The sequence below is a fragment of the Alexandromys fortis genome, unplaced genomic scaffold (assembly GCF_014885135.2).
Source record: "Alexandromys fortis isolate MF-2015 unplaced genomic scaffold, M_Fortis_MF-2015_v1.1 scaffold_93, whole genome shotgun sequence".
Taxonomy (NCBI): Eukaryota; Metazoa; Chordata; class Mammalia; order Rodentia; family Cricetidae; genus Alexandromys; species Alexandromys fortis.
In genome coordinates this window covers 5,953,965-5,974,512 of record NW_026067970.1, presented here as the reverse complement: position 1 = coordinate 5,974,512, position 20,548 = coordinate 5,953,965, and the positions used below count along the sequence as shown (strand labels likewise).

General features: G+C 46.7%; 1 protein-coding gene across 4 annotated transcripts in view; it reads right to left on the bottom strand.

Annotated features, from left to right (window-relative positions):
* The window catches only part of Mindy4 (MINDY lysine 48 deubiquitinase 4), a 110,408-nt gene extending 95,519 nt beyond the window's left edge, over nucleotides 1-14,889 (bottom strand). For 2 of the 4 annotated variants that reach the window (XR_007594172.1, XM_050155433.1), the window contains exons 1-4: nucleotides 13,916-14,889; nucleotides 10,670-10,789; nucleotides 6,460-6,692; nucleotides 3,115-3,361 (exon numbers count right to left, since the gene is read on the bottom strand). Coding sequence is in view for 3 of the 4 variants with exons in the window: in XM_050155433.1 (XP_050011390.1) it covers nucleotides 3,115-3,361; nucleotides 6,460-6,692; nucleotides 10,670-10,789; nucleotides 13,916-14,290 (975 nt within the window). In the remaining variant the exon portion in view is untranslated. The remainder of the gene's footprint in view (nucleotides 1-3,114; nucleotides 3,362-6,459; nucleotides 6,693-10,669; nucleotides 10,790-13,915) is intronic. The other 2 variants (XM_050155431.1, XM_050155432.1) reach the window with 2 other exon arrangements.
* Between the last annotated feature and the right edge of the window lie 5,659 nt (nucleotides 14,890-20,548).

Genomic DNA, 20,548 nt, shown 5'->3' with positions numbered 1-20,548 from the left:
TCTCATGGGACTGGATATAGTCCTATAAGAATGGCGTGTTGAAAAAGAACCTGGAACCTCCCTGAGTCCCTTTTCATACACATAGCCTGCCTCTCCCACACACACTCATGCCATGGTGGCATCCACTGTGCCATGTAGACCAAAGGTCTTCACCAGAGTCCAAGCACACAGGAGTCTTAAGACTCCAAGACTCCAAAACTATGGCCTAAATAAACACCCTGTCTATGTAATATCCATCCTCAGACACCTTGTCAGAATGGCAGGCAGCTGACTGAGACAGTAGAAATATGGTCAGTAGGAAAAACTGCTGGCTTTTTACACAAATGTGAGCTTTAGGGAACAACTAGAACACTGATTTACCTGGAGAACAGGCCCTCGGGAGCTTTTGTTTAAGCAGTTTTAACCCCTCTCAGTCTGGAGTACACAGCACCCATCTTCAGCATTCCATGCAACCAAACAGGAGGCACATGTGCCCACTGGCCCACTGGCCCAGCAGGAAGGAGAGTGGCTACAGCTTGCGTAACCGTCTAGCTGTCAGTGAAGTGAGCTTGCTGTTATTTTCAGGGAACGGCAGACAGACCACGGCGTTTCAGACTTGGAATTTGGCAGGCATTTCTTGAAAATAAACTGAGCTTGTCACACCAAGGGAAACAAATGATGCCCTGTTCTCAGTGATAAAACACAAAGCTGCAGGGTAAAAACCAGAACTTTCGGGAATCCGACATCAAGAGCTTGGGGGCTGGGAGAGACTTAAAATTCCAGCAATCTTTGGTGGTCACATCAACAGATGTGTTGTTTTTTTATTTATGTTTTCCATATAATGAGCTGTCCCCATTTAGAAGATCCGTATGACTCAGTAACCGATATATTTCACATGACTGGTGGTGCATTGTGCTACTTAATCATACAGGAATAAAAGATTCAACACGCGTGATAGGCCTATGGGAACTAAGAAAGCACAAAAAGCACGTGTTGTGGTTTAAGGTTCCACACTGAGGGATGGGGATGAAACCTGGTTTGATAGTGTACTTGCCTAGCAGAAGTGAAGCCCTAGGTGTAAACCCCAGTGCCACATACGCCAGATGTGGTGGCACACACTTATTAATTCCAGCCATTGGGAAACGGAGGCAGGAAGGTCAGAAGCTCAAGATCATCCTCAGCTAGATAGCAAGTTTGAGGTCTGCCTGGGCTACCTGAGGCCAAATGAGGGAGTCAGATCCCTTAAGCTGGAGTTACAGGCAGTTATGAACAACCCAAGATGGGTGCTGGGAACTGAACTCAGGACCTCTTGAGGAGCAGCACTGAGTTATCCCTCCAGGCCCAAGTTTTAATTTCCAATATAGCAAATGTCAATGGATACAGTGCCCCTATATACAAGAGCCACAGGGATCCTGAGACTAAAAAGTCTGAGCGCCACTGCTGAAGTCTAAACTTGTACCTAGACAGGCTCCCTCCCTTACCATGTCCCCAGCAGGGAGAGGAGCATGCTGTCCCCACTGAGGCAGCTCTAACGTACAATCCTCAAGCCAACTCCCAACCAGGGATGCAGCCTCACTTCCCAGAGCCTCAGGGGACTCCATACCACTCCACCCTGCAAAGGTCCATGAGCAAACACATGTGCCACACACACATGTGACAGCCCTCAGGAGCCTCAGACTAAACCAAAGAGTTATGAGTTCCTCTCATAATGCTACCACACCACTCCACGGGTGGTGGCCATTCATGGAGCACTAACACTGACCAGTAATGACTGCCAGAGAAAGGCATTATGGGATGGCACCAATGTGTGAAAACCAAATATTTGCCACCCTGGGACGAGGCTACTCCCCCCTCCACATTTGGAGAAATCTCTTACATACTGCCAAGAAGAATCATCTCTTCCAAATTCAACACTACCAAAGAGTAACTTTCCTCCTGACTTCTCTCCAACCTTGCTGGCCACTTTCATCTGACAGGGTCCAGTTTATGAAGTTTCTTCTTTGACAAGATGCCTTGGATGGGACACAGCACCAGGTGAGGTGTGAGCCACGCAGGGAACCAGACTCCCACTCCTTCACCAGCACACCAAGATGTGTGACCATAAGAATATAGAAACGCCAGAGATGCCTAGGTGATTTCTGATAGCAGTCCAACAAGAACCTCAGCCAAGAGAAATGAAATTCCCAATCAAAGGCCCCACGGGACTGGATGAGGCAGGGAGAGGATCCCCCCTCCTTTGTTCTAACTCCACAAGAGTGAAAAGATAAGTGTCGGCATCAACACACTCACCCAGACACAGACACACAGCTAAGTGAGAGGAAGTGGCCTCCACAGACAACCAGTGTAGGCCTGCCAGGGCCCCCCATGTTACTGATACAGGACGTGATGCTGCTATTTTCCCATCTATTGTTTTGAAAACTTCTTTCATGCTGTCCTCTCATTTGATGTACCCTTCCACCTAATGAGATCAAATCATGCCCCCTCCTTAAAGAAAACCACCAAGTAGTGAGTGAAATTTCTACAGTTTTTCTGAAAGAAAAAAAAATTAGCCACCTTTAATCTCAGCACTCAGGATGCAGAGGAAAGCGACAGATCTCTGTGAGTTCAAGGCCAGCCTGGTCTACAAGAGCTAGTTCCAGAACAGGCTCCAAAGCTATAGAGAATCCCTATCTCAGAAAGAAAGAAAGAAAGAAAGAAAGAAAGAAAGAAAGAAAGAAAGAAAGAAAGAAAGGAAGGAAGAAAGGAAGGAAGGAAGGAAGGAAGGAAGGAAGGAAGGAAGGAAGGAAGGAAGGAAGGAAGAGAGAGAGAAAATTGATAGCTTTAGGACCAGGATTTCTACTCTTCTTTAATCACGGTGGTAAGCAATGATAGTCTCTAAACTAGGGGAGTTACCCTACTCTAGGAATGCAAAGACAAGGCCAGGAATGTGTATCTTCACTCACAGTAAGGACAGATGAGATCAAAGCATCCATTTCACTAATTCAGGCAGGCAAACTGAGGGCAAGGAAGCAATGGAGACTGCTGACACTCCACTAGAAAGAAGGAAGCCCTGCAGGCATCCTTTCTCAACCAGCAGTGCCTAAAGCCCATCTCTCACTCCCAGGACTACAGAAAACAGAAAGGAGGCAGTCCCACCTGCGGGGAGCTGGCGACAGGTCCGGCCATCATGCCTCGGACGATCAGGCCAGACTTTGGCCTGGTCCTCTCCGCTGCCCTCTTCACATCTGTGCAAGGCTCTGATGAGTGAAGCTGCTCCACCTTCTCCCACGCAGAAACCAAAGGGAGGCTGTCACCCAGGACCGTGTACGCAGGCTTACTTTTGTGTGGGCTCTTTTTGGGGGATATGAAATTACCAAGTATGTCCCCATCATGTTTGTCATGCCTGCAAAAACATAATATTTCCATTAAAACAGAGCCACCAAATGAATTATAATAATAAACCCCATAGTTAACCATCATTCATAAATATATTATTGAAAATGAGCCAAGGCCCTGTCAGTAGAGGTAGGAAATAGAAAGCACCTCTTTGGTACCAGGGCAAGTGCAACAAAGTACAGGAAAAGTCAGAGACGACGATCCCCGAAGGGACCCTAAGCCCTAATGGCTGACAGCTGAAGAGCATCTTGGATCCTGCAGATTCAAACGATAAAGGAAGGAACCTGCAGTGCAGCGCTGGGCATACAGAATTGGCCTTGCTGGGCAGACTTGACATTTCCAGGTGTTCAGTAAAGCTGCACAAGTGTGTGTGTGTGTGTGTGTGTGTGTGTGTGTGTGTGTGTGTGTGTGTGTAGTGGTGTGTGTGCAAGACCGGGCAGGGAGGAAGCAAAAGAAAAAAGTTAGAAACAATAAAAAGAAGCAAAAGGTGCTCTCCTTTCGTGGTGCGTCCTAGTGGTCAGCCATGTCAAGATGAAGCTGAGTATAATCTTCCCAATAACTGGCTGTCAGAAACTCACTGAAGTAGACGATGAACACAAGCTTCGGTGCTTTCCATGAGAAGCACATGGCCACACACACTGGTGCTAGTGCTCTGGTTAAAGAGTGGAAGGCTTACGTTGTCCAAACTGTGGGAATGACAAACAAGGCTTTCCCATGAAGCAACATGTCTTGACCTAAGGCAGAATGGACCTGCTGTTGAGAAAGGGCCAAGATCTGGAGAGACGAAGCTCAAGTCTGTTCAGGGATGCATGTTGATGCCAAGCTGAGTGTTCTCAACTTGGCTATTGAAAGAGAAGAAGAGACTGGGGGGAGATGACGATGATGATTCCTGGAGAGCTTCTACTGTACTTCAGCAGTTAAGACCCTAAACGCTAGCAGAATCCTAATGCAGTTTCTCTAAAGAAGATGATGTTCTGTACTATGTGGTCAGAAAGCCCTTAAATGAAGTAAAAAGCTCAGGACCAAAGCACCCAAGATTCAGCACCCCACATGCCCTGCAACACGGATGTCAACACATCACTCTGAAGAAACAGCACACTAAGAAAAACGAGGAGAGTACAGAAAATGCTAAACTTGGGGCCAGGAGGATGAAAGAAGCCAGGAAAAAGGCCAGGAACAGATTGCCCAGAGATGGAGGCTGTCCTCACTGAGAGCTCCTACTTTAAAGTCTGAGTACAGTCAAGAATAAGTCTTTAAAAGCAATAGTCGGGCAGTAGTGACACACACCTTCAATCCCAGCACTCAGGAAGTAGAGGCAGGCGGATCTGCGTGGGTTCGAGGCCAGCCTGCCCTACATACGGAGTTTCAGGACAGTCTGTTACACAGAGAAACCTTGTCTCAAAACAAAAACAAAAAAAAAAAAAAACATAGTATCAAAGAAATGACCAGATTTTGAATCTCAAAAGAAGAAAAAAAGCAAGAAGCGAAAAAGAACAGGACTGAGGTAAAGGGGAGCTTTGCCTGGGCTGCTCAGAGGCCTGCATCTCCTGATCTCAGATTTCTTCTCCTGGTCCCTGGTATACATGGCACTGATACCAACACTGTGCCACCTCCCAGCAAGCCTTGGGCCACACGTGAATGCAGCAGTCACTGTGTCATTGTTGGGGAATGTCAAGCAGAGAGGACAAGACCAAGAGAGGCTGGGGGAAGCTGGAGGGAGCGCCTGGAGAATTCCTGAAGTTCGGCACACAGGCCTGGGAAGGAGCTAGCTCACTCCAGTGAGCAGTGGGGGCTAGGCTGGAACAGACTTGCAAAGTTATCCTACAGTACCTCGGATTTCTCCTAAAAGTGACAGGGAGTGTCTTGTGACCTTCAAGCAAGGAATGACGTGTCCCAATGTGGACTATGGAACGCTCACACTATCCAAGTCAGGGCAGAATCTGTGGATTTGTTGACCTCCACATTACGCCCAGGACAGCACTCATAAGAGTTATGCAAGGAAAAAGGATGGACATGTGAACAAGGAGACTTTGTCATCTGGTCAGGAAGGGCGGAAGCATTTAGCATCACTAGGAACCAGGAGCTGACAGGATATAAGAAAAAAAAAAAAAGAGAAAAGGGAACAAAAAGTATGCCAGGTGCATCAGGCTTGGGAAAATGGTAAGATCGGGACCTGGAAGCTTCAACTACCACACTGTTGGTTTGCTCCTTGTCTCAGAAATACTGACTTTCCCAACCAGACAGCAAATGCCTTTGCAAAAGGGGCCACCTTTTTACCTCCCTTCTGATCTTTCATGTTTAACCACCAGAAAGAAATGCTTTTCTGCCATGTGGAAGAAAAGACCCATTCCCCAGAAGCTAACCCCACTATTGGTAACTTCATACAGTATGGGATTATATAAGTTATGCACACCATTGGAGACCATGTGCACCATGTGATAATTGCAGACCAGTGAAACTGTTTTTCAAATAATGAAGGCTCAATTATAAAACAATATACCCATTTCAAAGCACATCTCTGAACCTTAGGAATCATGGAATATAAAGTCTACCTTTGAAATCCTACGTAAAAACCATCACAAAATGGTCAGTCTCATGGCCTTTTGAAGAAACTAACATGGCTCTGTGGCAGAGACCCCAAAACATACAGTGGGGTAAACTGAACAGCGACACCCAAAGATGTGCACATCCAGATCCCTGGAAGCCCTAACTATGAGATCTGTGATGATTAACTCACACTGTCAACACGACTGGGCTCAGACTCCCCTGGGAGACTGATGAGGCACACCTCTGGGTGCATCCGTGAGAGCAATCCCAGAAAGGCTTAGTTAAATAGGAAAAGACCCACCCCGGTGTAGGCAGGACCATCCCATGGGCTGAGGAGAACAAACGGGGTCAAAATGGATGCACAGGTTGCGGCTGAGAGAGCAGGCTGGGTGCTGCTGTGAAGGTAGTCTGTAAATGATGCTGACGCTGAGACCCAGCTGACGTTAGGGAAGGCTGACATGGTTCTGATTCCTGGAGAACACTCACTGTCCCTGTGATTTGTTACGGCAGCAACGCAAGCTGCTAGGCAGAGTGAAGAGGCGGGGAAGAGGCAGGTACCTGGCTTTGCCTGTTTCTGACCAGGACATCCGTCTTCCTGTGTCTTCATCTGAAAGATCATATATATTCACCAGGGTGGTCTCTGAGCACCTCGAAGACAGTTTATTATTTTTCTTTGGAACCGGAAGTGTGGGGATTGGGTCTTCTTGGTTTAAGTTGTCTGTGTTCCCAGAATAAGCCAGAAAGTATCTGGTAATGAGCTCAAGGTTTGTTTTTAGAGGCTTTTCCTTTGCCTATCATTGGGAAGGAAAAAAATATCATTAATTGAATGCACAGCATTAAGAGAAGGGTGAAAAGATGACCATCCCGATTCTTTGACACAGGTCACCAGCGTTCCCATCACACTACACACTTCCAGCAAACACACACCTACTCATTTGTGTGCCAGGCATTACTGGGTAGGGATGCAGAGACAAAGACAAAATCTACTCGAAAAGAACAAACGTCTTGTGCATTGTGACATGAACAGAGGGATGTCCAAAGCTAATTTCCTTTTGCGTTCTTTCCCTATAGAAACAACTAGAAGAGATATATCCTTTCATTAAGAAAACACAATTTAATTTAATTCTGTATTCCACTTCATTTCTAGGGCAGGGGTGCCACTGCAAGTGTGTAGAGGTCAGAAGACCACTGAAAACAGTCACTTCTTTCCTCCCACCATCTCTCTGGCCTCCACAGAGCCGAGGAGCAGTTGAGGCCTGAACACATAGTAGTGAGTGTTATGACTTGAATCTGGGATGTCCCCCACAGGCTCATGTTCTGGGTTCTTAGTCAACAGTTTGTGGTACTCTTTTGAAGTGTGTGGAGCCTTTAGTAGACAGGACCTGGCTGGCAGAAACAGATGACAAGGGGCAGGATTTTGAAGGGCATAGCTGCCCCTGATTCCAGCCTCACTGATGTACATCATGTTATAAGCCACCGTATCTTACCCATCATGATGGACCAAACTATCAAAAATCATGATCCCAAATAAACGTTTCATCCTTTAAGTCATTTCTGCCAGGTGTTTTGTCATGGCAAAGACCAAGGTAACTAACACAGTGGATGATCCCTCTTTTCACTGACCATTAGTAACTGCAGACCCTGGAGCCAGAGGCTAAGATGAAAGGCAGAGTCATCTGGGACTGACTGAGGTTATACCCCAAAGATTAAAACATATATATAAGTGTGAAGAAACTCTGCAAACAATTGTTTTTAGAATAAATGATATCAGTGTTTTCTAGCCTTTTTTTTCTTAAATATGAGACCAACTGAGACTTACTAAACCCAAACAGCAACAATTAGAGCTTTGATTTCTTCTAAACCCCTTCCCCCAAACAATCTGAACAGTCACCTAGTTGTCGGAGCTTCAGGAATCTGGCATGCATCAGTCCCATCCCAAGAGCTGAGCTGGGAGCATGCGGTCCTGCTGAGCTGTGGCCCGACATGGGCCTGCACGCCGTGTATGCCAAGTCGGAGCAGCCAGGTGTCCGATGAAGGACCTGGTGTGGAGCCCTCAGCATACGTCAAGTCCGTCCCCTGTTATTCCTCTCTGGCCAAGATCCATTACCCGTGGAAAACACTGAGTTCAACAGCCTTACCAGATAGTTAAAGTTGGGAATAATGGGCTTATTTACTTGGTTTTTATAAAACCAAAAATTTTGTCTTGGTCTAAATTAAGAAGATTACAATGAAGCAAGTTGAAGAAAACATGTGAAATTTATTTCAAACAGCCTGCCTTTTCTCTCAGTTAGGCACTCTGGGCTACTTGGCTGCCCATGTAACACTTTTGTGAGTCCTTACATCACAAAGCTCACAGGGGACACACGGCCTCACGGTGAAGCTAATAACATTTCCGTAGACCTCAGTCTTACATGGGTTTTCTAATCCATCACTTACGTCTCAGGAAAAACAAGGTACTAGGAATATTCATACTGAGCTGTAGCATTTCCCTGGGGTCAGTGAACTCTGGGCTCCGTGGATCTCAAAACAGATGACTAATAAACATCCATGTCTTTAAAACAGAGGCTCCAATTCATTCTATCATGGCTAAAAACTACTGCTTACGTCAAACAGTCAGAGATTTACCCAGGTCTGATGAAGCCTTAAGTTTTGAAGATAATCGTTACTGTAGAGACTATGGTATGGTGAAAACATGAAAATAAATGACAAGGTACTTCTGAGAAATTAAGTGCAAGTGGTTTTACATAAAATCCCAGGGACCAGTATGGTCCTTTGGATTTTCTGGGTGAAGGTCCCAGTCCCTGTGAAACATCTCCCCACCATGAACATCTCAGCAGAGGAAGGATAGAGAGCTACTAAGTCAACATACCTGGATCCAGGCCTGCACACACACACACTTGTACAGAGGACACAAGGACAAAGGTCCTATGGGATGCCTCGGTCTCTGGCCGGCCTCACTTGGCTGCCAGGGCCTAACCTCCTCAATGGAATCCTAAGGGCTCCTGCAGACAGAGTTACTGTAAGCTGAAGGCCAGCGGCTGGGGTCTGCAGACCTGCCTGGAACCCCATCTGGCACTTACACAGAGCAAGCTGACCCAAGGTCCTCTCTGCCACACCATACACAGTCGGTGAGTTGTCAAGGGATCTGGAGATTTCTCTGGGTATCCCAAACAGACTTGTTTTCATTCCTATATGCCTATTCAGTCAGTTAGGATTTCATTTCATTTTATTTATTTTTATGTGTGGGAGGCGGTGGGGTGTGTGTGTGTGTGTGTGTGTGTGTGTGTGTGTGTGTGTGTAAGAGAGAGAGAGAGAGAGATACATGCACGTAAGTGTGCAGGTGTGCATGGAAGTTCACAGGCACGAGGAGGTCAGAAGGGGGTGTCAGGTACCATCCTTTATCATTGTCTGCCTTATTGCCTGGAGATAAGGTGTCTCACTGCACGGGAAGCTGGCTGGCCAGCAAATTCCTAGGATCCACCCGTCTCTGCTCCCTAGTGCTGGTGAGAGAGGAATGCATGGCCACACTAGCTTTTTAATGTGGTTGCTGGAGACTCAGACTCTTACCACTGAGCCATCTCCCCAAACCCAAGTCTTCTTTGGAAAATCAATCTCTAGCCCAGTGTTGGGCCTGGTAGCACACATACTTGTAATTCCAATGCTCAGAAGGCTGAAGCAGAATTGCCATGGTTTGAGGCTAGCCTAAGTTACCTAATAAGTTTGGGCCAGGCCTTGGCTACAGAATAAGACTGTGTCTCAGGAGACAAAAAAAGAAAAAAGATTTCTATCCTAGTCAGATATCAAACAGCCTCTTTGGCCCACAGCACTCCTCAAAGGGCAAATTCCCATCATACCAGTGGGTTCAGAGCTTTGGTCCTGTGCCCAGAGAAGTGGGCCCGGAAGCCGGCAAAACATCCTCCCCTTACTCAACATAGCATGGCTTCCCTTATGCTCACTGTCAGACTTCCGCATGAGATGGCACTTGTCGGCTTTCTTTTTAAAGTACGACAAACACAGAACAAGGTGATATTCACCAATCTCTCTCTCTCTAACTATTAGGTCTGTCATGCCCAGGCATGAAGGAACATTTCCTGGAGAGGACTCTTCTAACAGAAAGAAAATTTAAGTCAGGATTATAGCTTCTGCCTTCACATATCACACAGATACATAAGGATTCGTCAATAAGTCATAAGACAACTCATTAAATATGAGGACACAACATGAAACGGACACACAGTCTGTGCACGAGGAAGGCAGACTCTACTGAGACAAAGCGTTCTACTTCAAATAGAGGGCATGGGAGAAGCCTCCAGGGCACTGTGACAACAGTTCGGTGGGGTAGGGAATCTAGGGCCAGGGGTCTCTCCATACCTCAAGAAGACATGTAAACATGTCCCCTTGGCTGTCTCAACTCCCACCCCCCTGGGTGTGCTAAACCTAGCTTTCACCTCTGCTGACCTAAGTCACAAGAGACTTACAGCCACAGAAAGGAAATCTTATTTTATAAAATACTACTGCATAACATATCCTTAAACAATCTTACTAGAGCTACCACTGGGTAGGGGAAAAAGGCACAGAGAACTCAGCTTCTCAGGCACAGACTCGGTTACCTCAGACCCACCAGGGGACGCTCAGGCCTGGTGGGGTGTACCTAGTTCACTCTGAAAGTTGTCATCTTGGCCAATCCCCAAACCTCCTGCCACAGCTGCCAGGCCCCGGGTGTAAGGACACCAGCAGGCTCGCACCTCAAAAGACAAAAGACGCATACCTTGTTCTCCCTGTAGAGAAACTCCAGGTGGAGAACTTTGCGGAGATTGTTTCTACTGTTGATGCTGAGCTCACAGCGGGGGCGCTCCTGGTCCATGGTCACAAACGTCTTCTTCAACCCCTGAGGGAAGAAGTCTGAGTCACTGCGGGCCTTCTGAAATAAAAACCTTCTCCTCTCTGACGCACGGTAAACAGAAAACGCTGGGACTCATTAGGACTAAGCTCATCTGCCTTCCTTGTGTGGCCATGGCACGGCCACAGAGCTGACTTCAGAATTCATTCTCATGAAGCCAATGGGCTTGATAGCTCTGTCAGTTTGACTTGAGGTCAGCTAAGGCTGGGGTTGTGCACTTATTTTATAAACAACAATGAAATCCAGGTAACTAGCTTGCCGAAAGCCAGCTCGGGGGCTCTGTGTCTGGCCTAGACATGGGGCCATGAAAGACCAACCTTTAAAAATAAACGGAAGTTTGAAACAAAACACAGTCAAAAGGCCAACAATTGTTCCCTTGACTTCTCAGCTGAGGAAGTCAGGAGACATGTTTGAAGTCACATGATCCACATTGGTCTAGCCAGGAAGCCTGACTGGCACCCTGTCCCCTACAGAGCAGCTCATGGATAACTGCCAAGTCACCAGCAAACCACCACCATTCACCCACCCTAAACACACAAAGACCAAGGTCTGGCAACAATAAACAGGGGGAATCCTGCATCCCCAGGAGCTTGGCATCCCCATATGAAAACAACCAGACAGCTGCTTCCTCCCACACAAGACACTACGACCACCCAACACCTGCAGGAGAGGTCTCAACCCCTTCCTTCAGGGCCAGAGATATCCCTTGTTCCTGATGGATCCCTGACTCCAAATGCTAGCTAGGTAGGCCCCAACTTTTCCCTCAGCCTTTGTCCTCAGAACTTTATCATGGCGCCAACTGCTGGAAAACAAAACCAAACTCGCTGTCTGCCATGAGTTTTGATGAAAAGTGAATGGGGGGGGGGGGGAAGGAGAGAGGCACACAGTGTTGAACCAGGGAGAGTGAATGGGGTCTTAAGGAATAGAACAGAGAGAAACAAATGCGCGTCTGTTGGAGAAAAGATGGTGGTGAGAAGGAGGCAGGCCCAGAAGCAACCCCCAGAGCAGAAGCAATGGGAAAGTGATTGCGCCTGGACATGGTGGTGGGCACTTGCAATCCAAGCACAGAAGCAGAGGCAGGAGAACCAAGAGTCTGAATACAGCCTGGGCTACAGAAAGAGCTTGAAAAGAGCCAGGGCAACGTAGACATGACCTGTCTCAGAACCACCCCAACCACCACCACCAAAACACACGCAGTTGCCCTAGCCCATAGCTTTGGCTCTCTGTGATTTTGTGAATATCCTAGCTTGAGTTTCTATTGCTGTGATGAACACCATGACCACACCAACTTGGGTGGGAGGGTTCATTCAGCTTCCACTTCTGTTCACTGTTCACAGCTGATGGAAGCTGGGACAGGAACTCAAAGAGGGCAAGAACATGGAGGCAGGAGTTTCCATGCAGAGGTCATGGAAGGATCCATAGCTTGCTCAGCTGCTTTCTTATAGAACCCAGGATCACCAGCCCAGGGACAGCCCTACTCATAATGGGCTGGGACCTCCCCATCAATCATTAATTAAAAAATGTCCTACAGGCTTGCATAAAGCCTGATCTTATTATAGAGACATTTTCTTAATTGAGGTTCCCTCCTCTCAGATGACTTTAGCTTATGTCAAGTTGGCATAAAGCCATCCATCATAAAGCCATCCACCCCTTTTAGATAAAACAATGGGAGGAAGAGGAGGTCAGGCAGGTAGATGGGTTTGGAGGTGTTACCCAGTTGGGAGGTCACCTTGTTGACCCTGCCTAAAAGGGACAAGCAGGTGTGACAGCTGTAACGTAAGAACCAATGAGTAAACAGTCAAGGTGAGCCCAGGACCAATCCTGATCAAGTCTGATCATGGGAGTGAAACAGACCCTGTCGCAGGACAGAACACATCAAGGGAAACAGGAAGGAACAGCTAGAAGCAGATTGGGAATGTAAGCTGGGGCCGAGCAGTGGGATCCCGGGATGTTGGTGAGGGCTCTGGACTGCACTCAAGGGATGACAACTTCTCTGACACCTCTACATCCAGCGCCTAGACTTAGCATCCGCGATCCACCTCTGAGCCCATGTCACTGGTGACCCAACGCTAACCAAGACTCGGGGATAGAAGATCAAAGCAGATACTATGAAGCCAGATGTACCATAGTGTTTCAAAATAAACATAAATCATAATAAATAGCACACAGGCATATTAAAACAGATTCACTCAGAGCTGGGGAAGCAAGTGTAAAGTTGAATATCCATGTGCAGGTTGTGTATAAGCATCAGATGTCGTGCATGGGTGCTGCCTGTCTATCACTAATTGCATTACACATGAGTGGAATTGCAAACTTCCTGTTTAGAGAGATGAGGTAGTAAGGTCAAATTTACACTGCAAACGAGTAACATGTATCTAAACTTCCACCATCAAATCCTTCCCCTTTGTTCCATTCAAACGTGTGTGTGTGTGTGTGTGTGTGTGTGTGTGTGTTTCCATCTCAAACAAGTACCCTTTGGACCAGCTGAATATGACATCACCTGGAAACACAGATCCCTTAGAGCATGGTCCCCAGTCACTTCATGTAAAATACAAACCAATGCCCGACTCCTGGCGCCCAGGAAGCACCCTCCTCTCCTACACCCCACGGGGTGCCCACCATGCTCCTAACTTATAAACACTTTGAAAAGTCTTCTGGGACAAGGCATAAGAGGATTTACATAATTCTTCTACAAAAGCTCATGCAGCAGCTGGAATTTCCACTTTTTATTTAAATGAACAGAGGACTGACGGTCCAGAACTTTCCTTTGAGAAGCTCTTTCCTAGAGACATGCCCTATGCCCCAGGCTGGGAGAACTTGCTCTGCCCTGGACACCTTTGCCAACCTGGCACTGCCGTGACAGTGGTGCCAAGGGAGGGCAGCAGACCAAAGGCCCGTTTCCTTCGTGGAAGTGGACTCGGACTAGGAAGGACTGGCTTCTGGGAAATGTAGTTTCCCGATCGCGGAAAAAGGTGCGCTCTTGGGGGAATCTGAGGCGAACAGAAGAGGTGGAATGCTCCCCCACCCCCGAAGGTGCAAAGGTACTACCGGAAACCCCAGGCTGCCCCCCACCATTAGAGCGGTCTCCTGGGCTTCGGAGTGCACAGCCATTACCTTTCTGCTAAGAAACTCCCTGACTAGGGAGGCGGCCACCTCCTCCACGTACAAGCTGTCCATGCTGCTGGCGCTGCCCCCCAGGCCACGCGGCCGCCTGCAGCCCCAGGCCGTGTAATCCGTTGGGCCCAGTAAACCAGCGTTGCCTTGGCGACGGTGGCCTCCGCACCAGGAAGAACTCCTCCCCTTCCTGGGGAACCGGCGTTCTAGGAGAGCGGGAGAAAAGAAGGGAGGAGCATCCTTCAAGCTGCTCAAGAAGCTGTGTGGCAATTGAGGGCGGAGCATAGCCTGTGAGCCCTGGGAGCAGGACTCTGGCCTCCTGTGGTGGATGTCACTGCTCCAGACATCCATTTCTCCACAGATACATTTCTCCATGCCTACCCTGTGGTTCTTAAAGGTCTGAACCTGTGGGAAAGTAACACCAACGATCCACCCTCAGGACTCCAGTTGCCTCTCAGGTGTACTTATACAGTCCTTAGGGACCTGTCGTCTGTATAGCAAAAAGACCAAGACTCCAATTCCTAGCATCTGGAAACTGGAAGGGATGATAGGTGGGTGAAGCCCAGGTCTTTATCATTCACTTGGGTACCACCTCAACCTGCTTGACCTCTGTACTTCCCGGTTGTGTTGGTTTGATGGTGCTCCCATAATAAAATGCCAGTCTGTGGCTTCAGCCACAGAATTACTCTCCTGCAATCTTGTAGCCTCCAAGTTCATGATCAAAGTGTCACCGAGGCGCTTATTGCTTGAGGCCCCTCTCACTGCCTCCATCTTCTTTCTGTGTCTTTACGGAGCACCCTCTAAATGTGTCTGTGCTATCCAACTCTTCTCAGAAGACGCTGGTCACAAAGAGTTGAGTGCCCACCATAATGACCTCATGTTTATCTTATTTTACCTTCATAGGTCACATTCTGGATGCAAGGCATTAAGACTCGTGAACTTTAGGGTCTCAACCCAGCACACATCACCTATATTACTGCTTAAATATTATTTTCTTTAAACCAACATGTTTCTTCTCTTTTTCTTAGAGGAGTTCCCAGGCAGTAAGACCCACAAAAACCTTAGGTTTATATGATTATTAAACTCTAGTAAACATTAAAACATTCACAAAATCGGAAAAGTGGGTTTTCATCTAAGACTGTCTCACAGCCAGAGCTGGACATGCACTGTGGTTGGGAAGCAGCATGCCCCATGTCAGTGTCCCGATGACATCACCGTTTCAGGACAGTCGGAATTAGTTTCCAGGCATCCTCACTTCCTAAGCCATCCAAGTTCTCTCCAAGGGCTCTCTTGGCCCTTGGGGCTATAAGACCTTGCATGTACAGAGAGGGAAGGTGCTGGTCATGAACCTTACCAGGGGACCTGCGATTTCAGATGCAAAGGCACACTAACAAATGTGTTGCAATTTCAAAACACAAGGCAGACTTATTTGCACATACAGGTAAGAGCTTGCGTATCAAAAGTGGAAACTGCTTGTGTTGGTTTTGTTCCTGCTGCTGTGGCATCCCCAGTTCCAGGTTCCAGCTCACAAACGTCACAGCAGGGTGCCTGAGGGAGTCAGTCTTCTCACATCCACTAACAAGATCGGAATGTAGTGAATATATTCATGATCAGCTAATCTCCGTCAGAACACGGTCAGAAGGACGACCCGTGGTGAGCAATGCCTTGGGGAACTGGGGGCCTTTTACCTCGGGTGCCCTTTGTTCCCTGGACTGTTCCTGGACATGATTCCAGGCCTCCTGTGACAAACATTGACATTTAATTTATAAGATATGTTTATTCTTGTTGGATGTCAGAACATAGCTATAGAAGCCAGTCTGGTCAGAGGGCCCTGAATTTGGATATCGCCTTCTGCCTTGCTTTTGTGCTTTCCCAGATGTAATCTATAGAATGTGCCAGGCAAGTGTATTTCAATTGCTCTGCCCTGAGAAAATTCTGAAAGGGCCAAGATCTACACAGGTAGGCTTAAAAAGTTGACAAATCACACTCTTTTTTAAAGATGGATTTATTTCTGTTCTGTGTACGTATAATTTTTCTTGTATTCATGTATATGTACCATGCACATTTGTGGTGCCCAGGGACTCAGAAGAGAATTTGAGTCCTCTGGAACTGAAGTTACAGATGATGGGGAGCCACCATGTAGGTGTGAGGCACTGAGCCTGGATCCTCTGCAAGAACAAGTATCTTTATCACGGAGCAATCTCTCTAACACCATTGCTTCACTCTTACACAGTTCAGGATTGCCTACCTATGGAATGCTGCTACCAAGAGTGGGCTGGGCTGACCTTCCCACCTTAATTACCATACTCAAAATTACTATACACACACACACACACACACACACACACACAGCCAAACTAATCTAAATAATCCCAGACACTTTCTTTAGAGGAAACTCTAGACTGTGTCAAATTGCAATTAAAACCAACCATCACAATTTTGTGTAAAAAAAAAATCAAAAGGTATTGGTTATGGTGGCACATGACTTTGAACCCAGCACTCAGGAGGCAGAGGCAGATGGGTTTTTGTGAGTGGGTTCCAGGTCATCCAGGACTACATAGTGAGACTCTGTCTCAAAAGAAAAAAGAAAGAAAGAAAGATATTTCTCTGTGGAGGTCAAGATCAAGGCCAATCCAGGTGTGATGATTAATCTTGCTCGTCAACTTGGCTGGATCTGGAATGAACTGAGAAGACAGCCACCGGGTCAACTGTGAGAAACTTCCTGGGTATTATTTGAAGTGGAAAGACACACCCTTACTGTGGGAAGCATCTTAAGTGGCAGCCCAGATAAAAAGGAGATGGAAGAAGGAATCTTGCTTTTCACCAGCTTGCTACTTTTCACCAGCTTGCTGGCCAGTTCCTCTATTCCATGGCTATTACTGACTCCTTTGCTGACATTTGAGTCAGTTTCTTTGGATTCCAAGGCAGACCAAAGGCCGGCAGATTTTCAGGAATCCTCCAGGCCTTCAGCACTATATTGGGACAAGTGCCACAATCAGGCTCACAAGACTAAGCAGCTACTGAATTCTTGGCCTCCCCAACATGAAATAGCTATTTTTGGATTAGTAGACTATACTGTATAAGCCCATCTAATAAATAGCCTTTTAATATATATTCATTTTATTGGCTCTGTCCTAGAGGACCTTGACTAATAACAGGACAAAGAAAAGCAGCATGCATTTATTCTTACTTACTCATTACTTATTCGTTAATAAATGCATATTGAGCCATGTCAATACAGAGTACACAGACGGTACTAATTTAACACTGTAAAATATGTCTCATAGAGAAAAGAGAAGTGGGGGAAAAGTCAGAGATAGACAAAAGGAAAAGAAAATGAGCATATCAGATTATTTTTATATCATAGATTTAAAGGAGAGAAAACACAGAAATTTAAGAGGGTTTTAGGTATGGAGAGATTGCTCATTTTTTTTAAAGTTCACCACAGAGTTGGGGAAATGGCTCAGGCAATAGAGTGTTGAACATGGGTTTGATCCAGAGCACCATATGCAAAGGAAAGCAGCATGGTGGCATACACTGGCAATCCTGGAGTCGGGAGATGGAGACAGGCAGATCTCTGGGGCTTGCTAACCAAGCTGCCTTGGAGAAAGAACACTCCAAGCAAAGAAAGATCAGTACAAAAGGCCGTGAGATGGCCTGAGTGGGCTTGGGAAACGGCAGAGGCCACAGGGCAGAAAGAAAAGGAGGAAACGTGGTATACTAGTCTGGGAAGAAACAACGACATCATAAAGAATGACGGTGTGCCACTCCCCTTAAAAACCAGACCACTGAGACAATAGACTACAGGGAACTGGAATTTCCCCAGGAGTCTCATACTGGGGAAGGAAAAGGCGGGGGCCCTGATGTCCCACAGACAGGGAGCCTGTCTCCCAGGAAGAGATGGCACACAGTTCTGACAACTTGTTCGTCCCCCTTTCAGGGAGACAACAAAGGGTAAGTGATGCGCAGAGCCAACCTTTGACCAGAACTGCTGAGATATGCGTACCTCTGGCCCTCTGTGTAAACCTGAATCTCATGCTGGGATGCTGAAGATGATGAGCCTTTGAGACAGTCACAAACCTGAAATCCCTAAAGGATGAGATAGAATATTGCACTCTACCCAAAGAAGCCCACTTCCACATTCATAGGACTCATGGAGACCAGTTGTCTGCGGGTCTGTGTGTAGGGCAGGACATAAAGAGATGGAAGTTTATGGAGACATGAGGAGGAGAAGGAGTCCCCTCTCCCAGGAGTCTGGTTGGAGCCTGTAGCCAGCTGAGAATTAAGGATCCCAACACAATTAATGTTTGATTAAGGCCTTTCTCATTTCCAAGCTATAAAAACCTACAGTTTCTGGTAATCTCATGGGAAACCCCATTGACAATTTATGATGCCACCAAGGCTCCCTAGTACCTGGCCAGGTTCCTTGACACAGAACTAGCATTCGTCTCGAAGCACTATGCAGGACCTGCCTGTGTTGGCTGTAAATCTGGGGCCAGTCTGTTTCAAAATGCCATCACTCTCAGAGAGCACAGCTGTCGCCATATGACTTGTACCAAGGAAGTTAGTACTCTGAACTTCTGGCTTACATAGTAGGGACATTCTCTTTTTCTGAATGAGATGACCTCCACGGCCCAGTCCCAAGCTACTGAGAGGAAGGGGCAGTGAAACTAACTCAATTCATTTGGCTCTCATGTGGGGTTAAATGTTAGTTTTTCTTCACATTTTTGAGGAACGGAGAGTTAGACAGGGGAACTTGGAAAAGGGAAATCAGCTAGTAGATAAACTAGTGTGCAGAATCCTTACTCGGTAGAAGGAGATAAGAAAATGTCTCAGTTCTACAGAAAAGGTAGATGATAGAGGTGCTGATCAAAACACGGGAGAAGCCAACATGATGAGGAGGAGAAAGCCAGTTGGTCAAAACAGAATCTCTCTCCTTCAATCTCTCTCTCTCACCCCACCCCCATCCGCATCTTATTTTTGTTATTTGTTGTGTGTGAGCACACGCATATGTATGGCTATGTTCGTCCTGATCCCCGTGTAGAGGTCAGAAGACAGTTTGGGTAGCTGGTTCTCTCCTCCCACCTTGTATTCCAAGGATTTCACTCAGGTCGTTAGCCTTGGCAGTGCCCTTCTCCTCAACTACGTCGCTGGCTCCTCTCTCTGTTTTGATCCAGTCTCTCTGGCAAACGGGGATTGTGATGGACCTAAGAGTCTACGTGAGCCATAAAAACCTCTGGTGAGAATCTAGTTCCTAGCATTACCCTAATTTCTACAGTATTTCTTTTTTAATAATTAAGTATATTTCTTGACAATTTTATATATACGTGTATATATACATATATAATTCATTCTGATTATACTGAACATCACTGTCGCTTGCCCCCCACCCCCATTCTTATAAACCTCTCTCACCTCCTTGCAGAGCCCTCTCCTGCTTTCCAGGGCCCTTTCGTGTCTTCAAGACCATATCCTGTGAGAGACTCTTACACATTACCAAGTTCAGATTGATTTCTTTGTTTTGCAACCAAAATGCATGGTGTTTTCAGCAGTAGCATCTTACCATCTAGTCCTGGTGAGTAACCAAGAGCAAAGGCCATAGCCTGTGCTATTTCGGGGGTGGAGCGACTTCCTAACCAGTAACTGGTAGGGGAGGACCACATACATGACACTGGGATTTTCACTTGACTACCTGTGACTTCTCGAATCAGCACTATTCACTCACGTGGAATACTTCTACTTAAATTCTTTGTTAAGAAAAAAAAAGTTTTCTTATTTAACTTAAAGAAGATTGTATTTCCCCGTGACTTCTTCATAGATCTTTAGCTTTGGTCACACAACCACCTCCTGTCCTTCCTCCCACCTGTACCTGACCCCTTTCTCCATTTAAACCTTACCGCTCCCAGTATTCTCCCTTTCAACCGTCATTTCATACGTGTTCACACGTGTTCTATTGTCACCCTCCCCGAAATCAGGCCTCTTCCCCCAACCACATGGCCCCTTTCTAATTTCCTGGTCTCTATGGACACTTGAAACTAAACACACAAATGCAAAACCTCAAAGCTTTGCTCTACGACATAGAAAGAGCATGAAGAGTTTGTCGCCTTGGCCTGGGTCAGCCCATCCACTGCCATGGTTTCCATTTCCATCCGTTTGTGTGTAAATTCTATAATTTCCCTTTGCTTTACAGCTGAATAAAATTCCATTTTGTACATGTGCCATATTTTCATCGTCCATTCTTCAGTCGATGGACATCTGGGCTGGTCCCGTTTCCTTGCTGTCACTCAAGGAACCGATGTGAGAGTATCTCTGGGGTATGATGTGGAATCCTTTGAGCAAACCGAGAGCGGTATATCCAGATCGTACTAGATCTAGTTTCTAGGTGTTTTAGAATGTTCCCCAGTGATTTCCCCCCTTTGTACCAACAATGCACGCGGGCCTCCCTTCCATCGCATCTCCCCAGCATTTGTCACCGTTTGTCTTCTTGATGATAAAGACTGGGTGGTGGGGAGACCGAGGCAAAGCAGTCATAATCGGCATTCCCCTGACGCCTAAAGATATTGAATATTTTGTTTTCTTGATGCTTGTTTGTTATCTTGTTTCCCCTCTTAGGAACTCTATTCAGTTCTGCAA